Here is a 14,938-nt window from a genome sequence, read left to right on the forward strand (position 1 = left end):
TTTTTTTCCAGTGACCATCAGATAAATGATAAACCTGAATCTAAAAGTAATTTCTCATTTCCGATCCTCCTGTCAGTGATGGTCCTTTGAGGTCAAATAAAAGTAGAGGAAGCAAGTCATCTGTTCAGAGACTCTGTTGCCTCTTAAAAATAAAACTCAACTCTGAAGATTACATGTGCTTAATTTTCGTTATGATATTGTTAGGACTAGGTGTGTTTATTGTTTTTAAGGCATTAACTGACAAGTTTGTTTTTGAATAAGCCCTATTTTAAAAATAACTTTATTTACTTAAAAATGTTTTGCTTTCAGGTCCTCTTTGTTAGATTTTGATTTGGTATGTTCCATATAGAGATGGAAATAATGTTATAGCTTCTAAATAACTAAATTAACTTTGTTGCTAAGAATTAAAAATAACCCAAACCTTACTGGGTTGATCATAGGAAGCTGAAGGGATACTGGGGCATACGTGACAGATTTACTGATGTGACTGTAGTTGATTTGGGGGCTGTGGGGTGGTGACAGCTAGATTTGTTTACATGCTACTGATGCATAGATGGTGTCCTAGATATGCAGGCAAACAGGTATTTGCTGGGTTGAATTAACCCAAATTCCTTTTAGTCTCTTGAGTAATGCGAGCCTTTGTATTACATGTTAATTAAAGAGTTTATTACTTGTAAGACTAGTTGTGTTTGAAATGAGGTATTTGCCTTTTAAAGGTTGAAGATTTCAACTTAGCGCGCTTTATTGAATAGAAGATGAAAAATTATTTAAAAATATGATAGGGGACAGATTAGTAATAATAAGCAAATTATACAATTTTTTTTGGCAGAGCTTGTTCAGTATCAAACTTTAAAGCATTCCATGAGTATTCTTCAGATTTCACTGTCTTACATTGACTTATTTCATTCAGTCAGTAAACAGATACACTCCTGCTTCATATGAGGCACTGAGTAAGGTACAGAGATAAGCAGTGCAGTTCCTCTTCAAGTATGATGGAAGAGGAATACATTTTAAGGACACAGAAGTGGAATATTAAGGCACACTGAAGAGTTAGGAAAGACTTATAATTCCTAAATTTATTCTTGAGTTTTGAAAGAGAGGCAGAAAAAGTAGGTACAGAGACATGAAATCACATGTAGATTAAGGGAAGGAATATGAGACAGGGAAATGGACAAATCAAGAAGGCTTTTATGTACCAAGTAAATAGTTTGAACTGTATTTCAAGATTAGGAGTACTGTTGAAAGATTATAAGCAGGGACATATAATAGCACCGAGGGAAATGAATTGGAGTGGAGGTGGGGATGTAGGACTGTGTGAGAGAAATCAATTAGGAGACTATTTCAGAAGTCTACGTAAGAGTGATAGGACGTAAATTCAGGTTTTGGCAATGAGACTATAGAAAAGGATACAGGTGAAATAATTATTTCAGAAATGAAATTTTCCAGGCAGTGGAGACGAAGAAAGAATCTAGTATGATTCAGTTTCAGGCATTCTAGTTGTGCACGTGGGTGACACCATGCTTCAAGGCAAAGAATACAGGAGGAAGAAGAACACTTTTCCAGGGGGAAATGCTGAATTAAATTTTAGATATGTTGAGTTTGAGGTGGTAGTGGGACATCTAATTGGAGATGCTTAGTAGAAGTAGGATATACAGGTTAGAGGTCAGGATCGAAATTGCCCAGGGGCTAGAGATTTAGAAGTTATTAGTGTTCATGTAGTTGTTGAAGCCATAGACTTTGAAGGGATTGCCAGGAAGAATAAATAGAATCAACATATTATACTAGTACATGGATTCTTTTCATTTATTATGTAATTTATGATAATACCTACCTATTTTAGTTTTTCATTTGGGAGCAGGTATTTGGGTAGCTCTGGTTCTCTCTCTCTCTTTCTCTCTCTGTGTTACCCCCACCCCCATATAAAATATGTAATATAACATGTATTTGATGTTACTCTGAGAAGTACTGAATAATTAAATTGTAATAGTATTAGGCAATATGAATTAATTTATGTGTTGTATTCAGAGAGGTTTTAAGATAAAATCTGTAAGATCTATTTTAAAAGATTATTTCTTGAAAAAGGAAAAATCTTATTTTAAAAATAAAGCAATTTATTAGTGTTCTTGGACCAAATAAGATTTATTTGTTGAGTCCCATAGCTTTGATCTTTCCAGGAATTTTCATGATTTACTTCCCATGCCTCTGATCTAGGCAGGTACTATGTCTGTGTGCCTAATCTAGTCAAGGAAAACTAGGAGAAAGCCAGCCAGCTGATCCTGATAGAATTTGACATAATCCATATGAGAAACCTAAGCAATTTAGTATCCATAGCCAGAGTCTAAGGGAATAAAAGTACTATTAAAGGTTGAACAGATGATTTAAATATATGAATTATACTTTGCAAAGCTGCACTTTTTGGACTGGTGAATATTTAATGAAATGTAGATCCTACATCGTCATCCTGTGGCTCTCACTGGTTTTTCCCTTTTCCATCTCCTTTCTGGAGGAAGAGCATAACAATAAAACTGTTTCTGATCTTGCCATCTAGAAAACACTAGTATTAAAGTGGAAATTTTTGTCTCCTTAAAAGTGAAATGAAGCAGCCTATTTACCACCACGCATCCCCAGGCCAGTGGGTACTTACGAGGATATGCAAGATGACTTTTCAGAAATCAGCCCTGCTTGGGATGAAACCATTGATTTAATAAATAAAGCATAGGTCTGTATACCACTCAAGATGCCATTGATCTGTATCCAACTTCTTTGGCATTAACTTTTAAAATTTGCCTTTAAAGGAAAGAGTTCCCAGGAGACTGTCAAGTTTCAATACAGTAAGTGTTATGGCTGAGTTATAACTCCTAAAAACTGAAGTTAATAATAGAAATGACAGATCTGAATTAGAAGAGGATAGCTATAATAAAACAATTTTTGTTATTCCCTTATGATCTATAGTAAACACACGCGCGCGCGCACACACACACACACACATTTTTAAAGTTTTTTGTTTTAATGCTTTGAAAATGGTTTCTCTTTCTTGCTATTTATACTTTAATCAATGATGGGTATTAGCATTAAAGCCTAATATCCACATCAAATAATACAAGGCACACTGCTGTAACACACCATTATATTAACCATAAACTTTTACCTGTTTCAAGTCTCTCTTTTTAAATAAATTTGCTTAAACATCAGTTTTTTTTTTTCCTGGCAAGGCTCTATATTCTCATTCACACCCCAGTAAATCACTAAGAGATTATTGATGAAGATATGTGTATTTGGGTGTTTGAAGGATTGTAACAAAAATAAAAAGTAGAATAGAATTTTAGAATATATGCTTTCTGCATTGAGGACTTCATTTGCTTTATAGCCTTCTTTATATTTGTTGATATTCTTTCTTGCCCTATGCCAGCATTTTAGAAATACATTTTTAGAAATTTCTTACGAGGTTTATCAGTATGCTACCAATAACAACACTCTCTCTCTCTCTCTCTCTCTCTCTCACACACACACACACCCCTACCTTTTTATCAATGTAATAACAAATATCTTGAGTTTATAGTGTGTATTTTGCCAGAAGTTAAGTGGTTATACATCATTGCTTTAGCTTTACAAAATCACTAGATCACTGACAGATGGTTTTTTAAAATTTATTTTGTTTCGACATTTTTTCATATAGTTAAAACCCACAGCACTCAATTTCATCACCCAGGCCCAATTCACAAACTTAATCAATGACAAAGTAAAACTGGCAGCTCTTGATTTCCTGGTTTGTGTTTTTTGGGTGGAGTTGATTCCTGAGTATGAAAGTTGTGTTAGGAAATAATATTAGGTAGCTGTAAGAAAATACTGGAAGATGGTTACCAAACATCCTGTATAAGTGTGATTTTCTCATACCTCAGGGCCCTGCCTATTAAAAAGTTGGATCTAGATATGTGTTGATCTTGCCTAGTCAGCCAGTTTTGATATACTACTAGCATGTCACCATTCCTATGTAGTATTCTATAAAGAAAATTTGGCAACCCAACATTTGAAAAAATTTTTAACATTTTTAGCCAAGTTACTATTTAGAATCAAACTATGTCTAAAACTAAATTCATCACCCTGTTATCTACGATTACTGCTCCCATCCTACTAGAACTGACTCTCCTTGCTTGACTTCTTCATTTTATCCATGCTGCCACCACCACTTTGCTTATTACACAGGCTTCAAAGTCTTATTTCTTCTGTGAATCTGTTCTTGACAGTTCCAACTCATGGAGACCTCTTCAGATAAACTCACATTTACCTTACCATTTATTTTTTACTTCTATCCTTTGTGTTATTATTGCATTATTAATTATATTGCCCCCCATGATTAGACTCTAAGCCCTTTGAGACCCAAGGCTAGCAGTTTTACCCTGCAGCATGTAGAATTATGAAAGAATGGGTCACCAGGCCTGTCCCCATTCTCCCTGTCCTGTAAGGTATCAATAAGTTTTGATTTCTTTTTTGTAGTGTTTTCTTCATGTCCTACTTTTCCTGGTCTAAGCTTTCTATTGCTCTACTCCTGGCCTTCTCTGGTTCTTTTAGTATCTTCTGTTTATAAAGATTATGGATGATTTTTAGAAGATTCTTGGCATAATTTTTTGGAGATATATGGGTGATTTTCAGCTTTTTCCTATCTCAGGTTCAATTTTGAAACTCTACCACAAAAATTCTACCTCTTTATACTTACATTTAATATAACAATTGAAATGTTTTGAGAGTGTGTATCTCAGAAGCAATAGTTTGGATATGTTAAAAAGGTGGGTTAACCACGCTTTTACTTTCAATATAGAATACAAAGAAGAGTAAGTCTTTGCAAATTAAGGCTAATAGTTATTTTATTTCACCACTTGATATTTTGTATATACCTTCGATTGAGCCATAATTCTGTTGAGTTGTACATGGAGAATCTAGAGATTTAGTATTTTAAAATGGAGAAAATTGAGGTAAGTGATTGCACAAGGTCAAATGTGTAGCTGATGAAGAAGTCAGGAATAGAAGCCAGCTATCTCTTAAAGATTATTTTAATATGTAATAACATGTTTTTAAAAAGTACAAAAAGGAATACTGTGAAAGGTAAGTTTTTTCCCTACCTCATCTCTCAGTTCTTCCATTACCTTCCCCAGAGGCAAGAAGTTACCAATTTCTTGGACTTTCAAGAGCTATTTCATGTATGTAAAATCAAGGAAATGTATACATTGTCCTTCACACAAATGGTAGCATCTTATACATACCTTTCTGCACCTTGCCTTTTTTTACTTAACAATGTCTGAAAATTGTAGAGCCTGGGATTTTTTTGTTCCTTAGTCTATGAACTTTCCATTTTACTATACCGCTTATTATTATTAAACAACTTTTTTGTTAATATGAGTGGACAGAGTTATTAAATTATTATTTATTTCTAGCATATTGAGTACCTCACATGCAACATGATGTAGTATTTCACATTTCTTTCAGGAAGAGAGGGTCACTGATTTATGATAAATAATGTTGAAAGTTAAAAAATAATAAAGGAAATTTATAAATAGCTGTTACTGCTCGTTACCAAAAATAGCTAATTGTACATTTACTTTTCCATTTGAGAAAGAATTGGCAGATGAAGTTTTCAGGGAAATCATTTACCTTCAGACTTGTGTAAAAATTTGTACGGTTTGTACAAACAGTTTATCTCAAGGCCAGTGAGAAGCAATGATGTTATAAATGTCAAACCACAAATGTTTGTTTCATTTTCTAAATTTCAAAATCTCCAACCTCAAATGCATATCACAGAAATAGTTTTTCATTTGTTTCTCAAAACAGTTTGTAACTATATATTTTTATCTTGATATGATTCATGATCATCTATATAAAAATACACCATTAATTTTTATCATTCTGGGTTTTTTTTTTTTTTTTTTGGCCAACTTATCTATCAGCGCAATTATTGCTTTAATTTTCAGGGAAATATAGAGCCTGCCAGAACTGTTTGATTTTAGATCTTATGGACCAAACTGTATCACAAAAGACAAATCCATTAAAAAAAAGTGTCTCATGCCAAATGTCCATGATAATATTCATAAAGGTTGAGTACTTATATTTGAACTTCATGTTAGATAATTAGTCAGTAATTCTGCTTTCTTCCTAAAGATGGCAGGCCTTCTCAATGTATTGTTTACTTGGTAATTCTGTTTGAAACTAGTATTAGACTCCAACCATTGTTGATTGGAAAAAAAGTTAATTAGACTAAAAATATATTTTCATAACACCATCATCATAGTTAAAATTCAGTAGTTGAATAAGTAAGATCGTATTCTTGATGTTCATAGCTTTCGTGCAGCTTTTACATGTGTTGTCCTCAACCCTGAACACAGGGTCCTAATGGTTCTTATTGCATTTTGACTTTGGAATTCTTGATGTAAGATAATGAACTAAAAGTCTTGTCAAGAATTGGGATAAGTCATGTTAGGATCCTGCTATATTTATAAGTTTCTCTCCTATGGAGATGATATCAGGAAACAAAAACTGATCAACAAAACATCCCAAAAGGAAACAATACCCTTAAGTAATGATGTGTTGCATATATTTGTGAACAACTGAAATATTTTTATATTTATTCTTTGGTAAAAGTTTGTATGTCCAAGTTCTACTTGAACTTTTTCTTTTTGCTTAGGTGACTGATTCTTTTAATACGCAAAATAAGTACTTATCGGTGCCATTGGAAAAAAAAAAACAACACTTTGGCCTTATCTGCTGTAAAAACTAAGCTCACAAGGTAGTGCTCTAGAGCATGGACAAACACTATATTTTGTTCCTCCTTTTCCCATCATTTCCGTTTCTAATTAAAATGGTGTGTGTGTGTGTGTGTGTGTGTGTGTGTGTGTGTTTAATCATGTGGGAGTTTGCTGTTCAAAGAAGGCAGACAGCAGGACAGTGGGCAGGCTGGCCTCCCTGCCAGGTCTCACAGGTAACTTTGATGTGGCCACCACTTACTAAGGCTGACCCTGATTATTGGTTCATCCAGAGAGGTAACTAGGTACTAGAAGACTGCACCACTTTAATCAGCTTCATAGATAGTAGTGTATAAATACCACAATTCAGTTCTTTAATTTGTGATGGGAAGTGTCAGGCACAGTGGTTTCTCATGTTTATGGTTCAGTGCATTTTCTCCCAATAGGCAAATTTACATGGAAAAATAATCAGAAGGTTGCTTGGTGAGCATTGAATCAGCTCTCAGCAACCAGCGTCAGCAAGCTCTGGTAGTGCAACACACTCATCTTCCCCATAGGAATGCAACTGCCACTCAGACCAGATATTGTTCAATATGCAGAGCATCTTTTCTACTAGTCCAGGCCGCAGATGCATGGCCAGCTTTTGCTTTCTTCATTTCTTTTCCTACAGAGGTATTGTAGACTTTCTCTTTTGATACTTTTTTCAATTAGAATTTAATACAGTTGAGCTGATTAATGTATGTAAAACACTTAGCCCAATCCCTGGTATACAGTAAGTACATGATAACTATTATTATGAATAAGCATAACTGGTTTTGAGTCCAAGTCATCCTGTTACTTATAATATCAAAGAGTCTTTTAGGCCATTTTTATAGATGAGTGTGATCCATCTTTTGCATTTTGAGTTATTTTCATCCTTTAATTCTTTTCATTTAATTCTTCAATTTTATTTATCCTTAATGTTGAATCCATGAGCTAATTAGGACAGTGCCTTTGACTGTATGTGATTTTGCTGCTGTTTTAACTTTAAGATTTTTATTCTTTTAAATTTCAGTTTCTTGCTCTGAAATACCCCATTCTCCACATTTCCCCCATCTGTAATGTGAATCTGTTGGAAGAGATGACCTTGAAGTTGCTGCTCGGTTCCAGAATACATTTGATTTTATATCTTATTTGAGTATATGATGTCAGTTGTAGCCATGTCCATCTAACTGTGCTTGCCTTCATTTTAAGCTCTGCTTAAATTGTTTCTCATAGAGTGTGAAGTTATTTTGAAAATGGTAGCAGCACTGAATCCTTAGAAGGATGGCCATGACACTGGGAGGTTGTGATGGAAAAATCCATGGGTAAATGTAGGATTTCAGCAGTCAGCAATGACACTACAGACCTGACAGATACACAACTGACAAATCAAAACATTTTGTGTGAAAATGAGTACAGAAAGGAATGATTCAGATGAGTCAGTTGGTCACCCCAGCAAAAACAATCATTGTTAGTCTTCTCTCCATCCATCTGGGAAGTGAGTTTTTCTTTTAAGAGTCGCAAAGAAGATTCAGGAAAATGGTAGAAATTACCACAGCTCTTTCTGGTGCTTGTAAAAAACATATTATGGTGCATTTTTGAAGGTGGTGGTCTCAGAACCACATTTTGAGAACTGTCAAAGATAGGAACCATTGTCAGAGTTCAGAAGAGAGATAGATCATTTCAGGCTGCAGTAATCATGGAAAGCTTAATGAAAGAGACTGGCTGTGGTCTGGGTCTTGAGAGATGGACAGGATTTGAATAGATGAGAGCAGGGAGAAAACATTTTTCAGTGGGTGAAATGCCAAGAACAAAAGTACAGAGGTGGGAAACAATAGTATAAGGGGAGTGCGGAATCAAATAGTTTGACTCAAAGGTTCTTATATGTGGTCCATGAAAGAAAATTGAGGCCCTACTTCTGCCAAATGACATCACTCACTTCAGACTTGGAAGAAATGGGCATCTCTGCGTATTTCTCTTCAGCATGCAACTGAATGAAACTGTTGATGCCTCTCAGTGCATCCAGCTTCACATTTTCATGTGCTTGCTGATGTCATCAAAAGAGAACTCCATTTTAGCACACCTTTTGGAAACTAGAAAGATTGTCAACATCTTCAAAATAATCTTTCTCAATAAATATTCAAATGGAAGAAGAAAAATTGCACTCTGGGGGAAGCTGGTGCACCTGTGATGTCAGGAACACAGCATGGTTTTTCTGCTTGATGAGGAAAGGATTGCCGCATGTCATTGTGTCTCGGTACTTTCCATATCAGCAGCTGTCACCACCTTTCCAAAAGGTGTTGCCAAGAAATAGGAGCAGGTTAAGACGTTTTTCTCTAACCAGACAGAAATCTGCTGACTTTCCAGAAGTCTAATTGAACTTGAAGGCAGAGGAAATAATGTGACTTGAGTCTAACTGGAAAGTCTTGGAGGAATTTGGTGTTACAGTATGCAGGCCACCTTAACCTGGCAAATTCCATTCTATGTGATTCTGCTTTCATTCTATTAAATATGTACCTTTGTGAGTCAAGGATTTCAGCACTTGTTGCCATAGGGAAGCAGTTGTAATGGATTATCAAAGATGAAGCATATGTTGCTATGTCAAAAGCCAAAGCACAATTTCAACTCATTTAAACTAAATCTCGTTGAGATGTACTGCTGAATAGTCAGCATTTTCTAAATTTTTTTTTTCCAGGAAACAGTCATTTTTCTTTCAAAAGAGAAAGGAGGCATAACCCTTTAAAATATTGCTTATGTTCAGGAAATCAGCTTCCAGTGCAGTGAAACAAAGTATATGGTGTATGCATTTCTGCACATGTTTCTGGAGGAGGAGGTCCATATCTTTAGTTAGAATCTCATAGTAGTCATTGACTTTCCTGAATGGCTAATAACTATTGATTTAGCTATTGTGGAGGCAGTGGGTTGCTCTGGATAAATCGGAGCATAGGAATGAGAGAAAATCAGCTCATTTGGAGAATATGGGATGCGAAGCTTTGGCACGACAGTGGCGGGTAATGTAGGGATTCAGGTTATCCCCCGCATCTGAGTAATCTGAAGGTAATTTTCTAGATAGAGTTTCTCAAAGGTAGGAACCTTGTGTTATCTTTTTTGTTCATACTGTCTGAGCATAGTGCAGGAGACATAATAGGGACTCCAAAATTGTTGAGTTAAATTGAAATCACTGTATGAAAAGTGAAAGCTGGACTGTAGCACCAATAATAAATGCTCTTCTGTCTTATCTGTATGTAACGCTGTTTGGTTACATCATTTGGTGAATACTAAGGTTTTTGAGAGAAAATGTTTTATAAAAAGCTCCTATAACCTTCATTTTATTCAGGAGCAGTTGGTTAACACAAACTTTTGGCCTTAAGAGGATTTGTTCTCTTTGGACATTTTATTTATTTCTGATAATTTTTACCAAAAGTATGCTTCCAGACACAATAATTGTATCCAGTACCTTCAGAGTGCAGGAAACTTACAGGATGGTGTGATTACTTATGTCATCATCTGTTTAAACAACAAAGCAACATTCCAATAAATATCTAATATTGGATTTGCTCATCATTAAATAAAATCAGCCTGACAACTCTGAGCTCACTTTAGCTTAAAATATATTGGAAACTTATAATGGATCTTCTATCAATCTAATAACAAAGCCCTGGAACCCCTCTCCTGTGTTATATTATAATTTCATTATCACTTTTATGTGTGTTCCCGGAACAAGGTTTAGCAAACAGACTCCCTAGGTATTAACTTAAAATTTTAAATTAATTTATGATTGGGAGACCGGGATGTTAAGCTTAGATTCTACTTCATTGTCATATTTTTTAAACTAAGGAGAGATTCCAAACTATTCAATTATTCCAAACTAAAGAGAGATTCATTGAATCTAAAACATTGGTATGATCTAAAACATTTGCCTCACATTTTTCTGTTGTTAGCAAACTTTGTGTTCCCAAGTCTGGAAATTACAAATCAAATTACATTTCTCATTTCTCAAAAGCCCAGAATTTTTTTTCTAAAGTGGAAATTATTACTAGAGTTAAATAAGGTATAACGTTACAGAAGACAGTGGCTTTGATTAACTGCAAAATGTTTAAGCAATAAACTCTTCTGTAATACTGTAATTTATGCAGAACTTTTGAGGAAGATAAACTACTTTTGTGGACTCTCTATTCATTTTTTAAAATCTTTTGATTTCTACCACTTTGCTACACAATAGAAGAGAAAGATTTTCACAAATATGAATTGAGATAAATATAGAATGGATACACAAGAATGGAGTAAAATTCCTTGTATTATATTTTTTACTATAAAACATACTTGTATGACATTTGGGAAACATAAGTTAAAAAAGGGTTACCTGCAGCTTTATCACCTGGAGATAACTGCTTAACATTTTGGTGTGTTTCTCTCCATTATTACATATGTGATGTGTCATGTGTATACACGTACACATAAGTATACACTCACACATGGTACAAATGGGGATGAAACTGATTTTTTTCATTGCATATAGTATCAAGTCTTTTCCATATCATTACGTATTATTTCACAGCATTATTTTAATAGCAGTTTAGTATTCGCTGTAAGAAAAAGACTATAACCATTACCTTGTTGGGTATAGGACATTCCCAATTTCCTTTTTGCTATTTTTTTTTCTGGCATTTTTTTTTTTTTTTTTTTTTTTTTGCTATTATAGATACTGCCCTGAACACCCTGTATGAAAAGTTTGTGGTATTCATAATTATTCATTAAGGGAAAATTCTCAAGCTACACTTTCTGGCTCAAACTATTCAGACATTTAAGGGTTTTGATACATTTTCCTAAATTGCCACTAAGTTGTTGCATGAGACCTGAATTGGATCTGTTTTCCTATGACCAGCGCAGTTTTCTCTCGTGGCACCCTGTTGGGCGAAAGTGGCACCGCACTGCCCGTGGGTCTGCAGCTCTTGCGGGGCTGAGAGGCGTCGGCGCGATTTCCTTGGTTTCTAACCCGCATATCTTTGTCTTTCCTCCCTGGGGACCGCTGCCACCCGTGCGGGCCGAAGCCTTGCGAAGCCGTCGCCCCGCAGCGCTGCCGCCCTGTGCCCGGCCGCCCCCGGGAGCCGCTGCCCGCCCGCGGGCGCCGTCACCACGCGCCAGGCCGCTGCCAGCTGCCGCGCCAAGCTCCGCGGCGGCGCCGCCCGAGAGCGCCAGCACGCGGCCCGGGTCCTGGGGAAGCTCGCGGCCCCGTGAGCGCCGCCGCCTGGCCGCCGGCGGGACCTCGCCCTCGCTCCGCACCGCGGTACCTCAGGCGCCTCGCCACGTCGGTCTCCACCGGCCGACAGGTCGTCCGCAGACCCCTGAGTCCTCTGCCTTGCCTCAAACCCCTTTCACTCCTTGCCCTCGTCGGCCCTTGGTCGAGCCAGAACTCTCCCGTGAAGCCCTCTAGAGGACCATGTGCCTTAGGGACAGGCTGGGGGCGACCTCCGTGCGAGTCGTGGCTGCTCGCAGAGCAGCACGTCCTCTGCCTGCCAAAATCCTGGCTTCTTTGAGAATCTTGTTACTGGACAATACCATCCTTTTCCTTTCAGCCTGTAATTTATAGATTTCCTATTCCTAGTGAGTTTTGTCATAATTAGTTATTCAAAGACTAGCTCCTACTTGAACCTTCACCTCAGATCCTGGCATCAACAAGCTAGTTTCCCCTGCCCACCTCCCCCCACCCCCCGCCACAACCCCAAATATTGCCATCTGCCAGAAGATTGTTTTAATAACTCTCCAAATCCTCAGTGACTGTGGGGTGCTTGACACAACTTGGAGTTGTGTTATGCACAACTGTGGTTAAAGTTGAACTCCAACATCCAGTCCCCTCCTTCCTGTAACTTCATCTCCAGTGATTATTTCTCCCCTTCAGAATCAGTCCTTGCTACCACAGTTCTAGACCGTGTCATTATAAGAATCCGCATCCTCTCTACAGTCTTGTCTGTGGTGACCATGATCTCTCAGATCTCCTGCTCCAGGGAGCGGAAGTGACTGACAGGTCCGCCTGCCTTCCCAAGGCATCCACTGCTGGGTTTGCACTTGAGGCCATGCTTCTTCAGCATTACTGCCAGTCAGTGAGCGGGCACAGCACGGGATGTTGGTGGTGGCACGTTCATGGAAGATGTAGGACTCCTCTGATAAGCAAGTTTGGCTTTGGAACACCTGAGCGGCCTGGTTGAAACTTTCTGAGAACTATGCTGCATGCAGCCTGAGGCTCTTGGGCCCAGTTCCCCTTTCCTTTCATAGGTGTCATACCTGTATTATGGTATGAAGACTCCCTGCCCCTCTCCTGCTTCCTTCCCTTTATCCTTCACAGGAGTTCCCTCAATAAAACTCTTGCACACTGAACCCTGTCTTGGTGTCTGCTTCTAAGAGGACCTGAACTAGCACATCATCAGACATTCCATGCTCTGATCACCATCTTCCTATCCTAGATTCCTTGCTCACTGACAGCTAATTTGCTTCATTTTTTTCCCACTGTTTATCAGCCCCTGTCTTGCATTCTCGTCCTTGGTTAGTCTAGATTCTGTGATCCATTATCATGATCATTCTCCTTGAAATGCATTGCTTTCAGCACTCTTGAACCGCAATTTCTTCCAATTTACTTTCCTGACAAAATCCCAACTCTGGATAAATCTTACTATCTGCCTTTCATGGGCCTTACTGGGACACTGAACATTTTCTTTGAGAAAAACACACAATTCAGCCAATTCATTTTTACTTCCAATTCATTAACTCAAACCTCAAGTTGGTGCTGTTTTTCCTACTGTAGTCTCAGTTCTCCACATCTGAGACTACTCTTCATACCTTTTCATCTCCTCAAAATGTTCCGATCTTTTCCTCCCTGTTTACTTCACATTTCCCTGAGAAAACAGAATTTACTACATACAGACTTCCTCATCTTGTCACCACAAGACCCTCCAACCCAGTTACCTTGGTAACCTTCCTTTTTGTGATAATAGAGGGAGCTTCACAGATCAGCCCCTCCTCTCCTGCCCGGAATCCCAGCCCCTTTGCCTTTTCAAGGACTTCCTCCTTAGGTTTTCCCCTTTCTCTCTTTCGCTTCATCAATCCCGCCTCCTCTCAATGGATTATTCCCTGCACACATGCTCCAATGTCTTTCATCTTAACCACACCTTCCCTCGTGCACGTCTTCTCCATCTGTGAACCATTTCTCAGCTCTCCTTTAGAACCAAACTTTTTAATGGAGTTGTCTATTCTTTCCTATCGGGATATTGTGACACCAGTTCCACCTGGTCTCTCTGCTACCACTCTTAACCACTCCAGTACATTTTTGATAGAGTGGTAGCAACAACCTTTCTCACAAATTGAATTAAGCAAATTGCTGCTTTTAGGATAAAATCTAAACCCCTTTACCATGGCTCACATAGCCTTGCACAATCTGACCCTTACCTATCCTTTCTCCCCCATCTATGCTCCTCTTTTTATTGCCCACTCGAATGCAGCCACACTGGTTCTTCCAATGTGCCAAGATATTTTCTGCACCTCAGGGGCCTAGGTAATGCTGTTTTCTCTGTTTAAGCTGCTTTTCACAGCCACTCTCTCTCCCACCACAACTGTATCCTTTAGATAACTGATTAAATATAACATCTTGAGAAAGACCTGCACGGAGCACTCTATTGAAAGTAGACCCTACCTTTCTGTCCTCCCATTTGCTGTATCAGTCCTTTGTTTCCTTCATCACTCTTAATCTGTATCTCAACTTGTAGTGTTATTTATTTGTTTATTTACCTTTGGGGGATCTATTTCCCATACTAGAATGTATAAGGGAAGAGACCATGTTTGGATGTCTAGATTCTTCAACGTTGTATTCTCTGCCTGTAGCACAATATTTGACACATATTAGGTGCACAAAAAATATCTGTTGAAGGAATGAATGAACATATTTGATACTTTTTCTGTTGAGGTTTCACTTTTTGTTGATTTGTAAGAACTTTTTATATATTGAAACCACTAACCATTTGTTTGTTCTGCATGCTGCAGACATTTTGCTCTTTGTCAGATATCTATCAATTTAGTCTGTGATGTCTTTGATAAACAGAAATATTGCATTTTTTTTTTAGATAAATCTGTCTTTCATGATTTCTGCTTTTGGTGTTATGTTTTAAAATGTCTTATCTTTCCCAGTGTTATGTAAA

At 37.5% G+C, this 14,938-nt stretch overlaps 1 protein-coding gene across 2 annotated transcripts in view; it reads left to right on the forward strand.

Moving 5' to 3' along the window:
* ZNF800 (zinc finger protein 800) overlaps window positions 1-14,938 on the forward strand; it is a 51,167-nt gene extending 36,229 nt beyond the window's left edge. Inside the window, exon 5 of one of the 2 annotated variants that reach the window (XM_033194861.1) lies at window positions 11,804-14,938. In XM_033194861.1, the coding sequence (XP_033050752.1) occupies window positions 11,804-11,990 (187 nt within the window). In that variant the 3' untranslated portion in view covers window positions 11,991-14,938. The remainder of the gene's footprint in view (window positions 1-11,803) is intronic. The other variant, XM_033194860.1, reaches the window with a different exon arrangement.

This window comes from Trachypithecus francoisi, unplaced genomic scaffold (assembly GCF_009764315.1).
Source record: "Trachypithecus francoisi isolate TF-2019V2 unplaced genomic scaffold, Tfra_2.0 Lachesis_group4, whole genome shotgun sequence".
NCBI classification, from domain to species: domain Eukaryota; kingdom Metazoa; phylum Chordata; class Mammalia; order Primates; family Cercopithecidae; genus Trachypithecus; species Trachypithecus francoisi.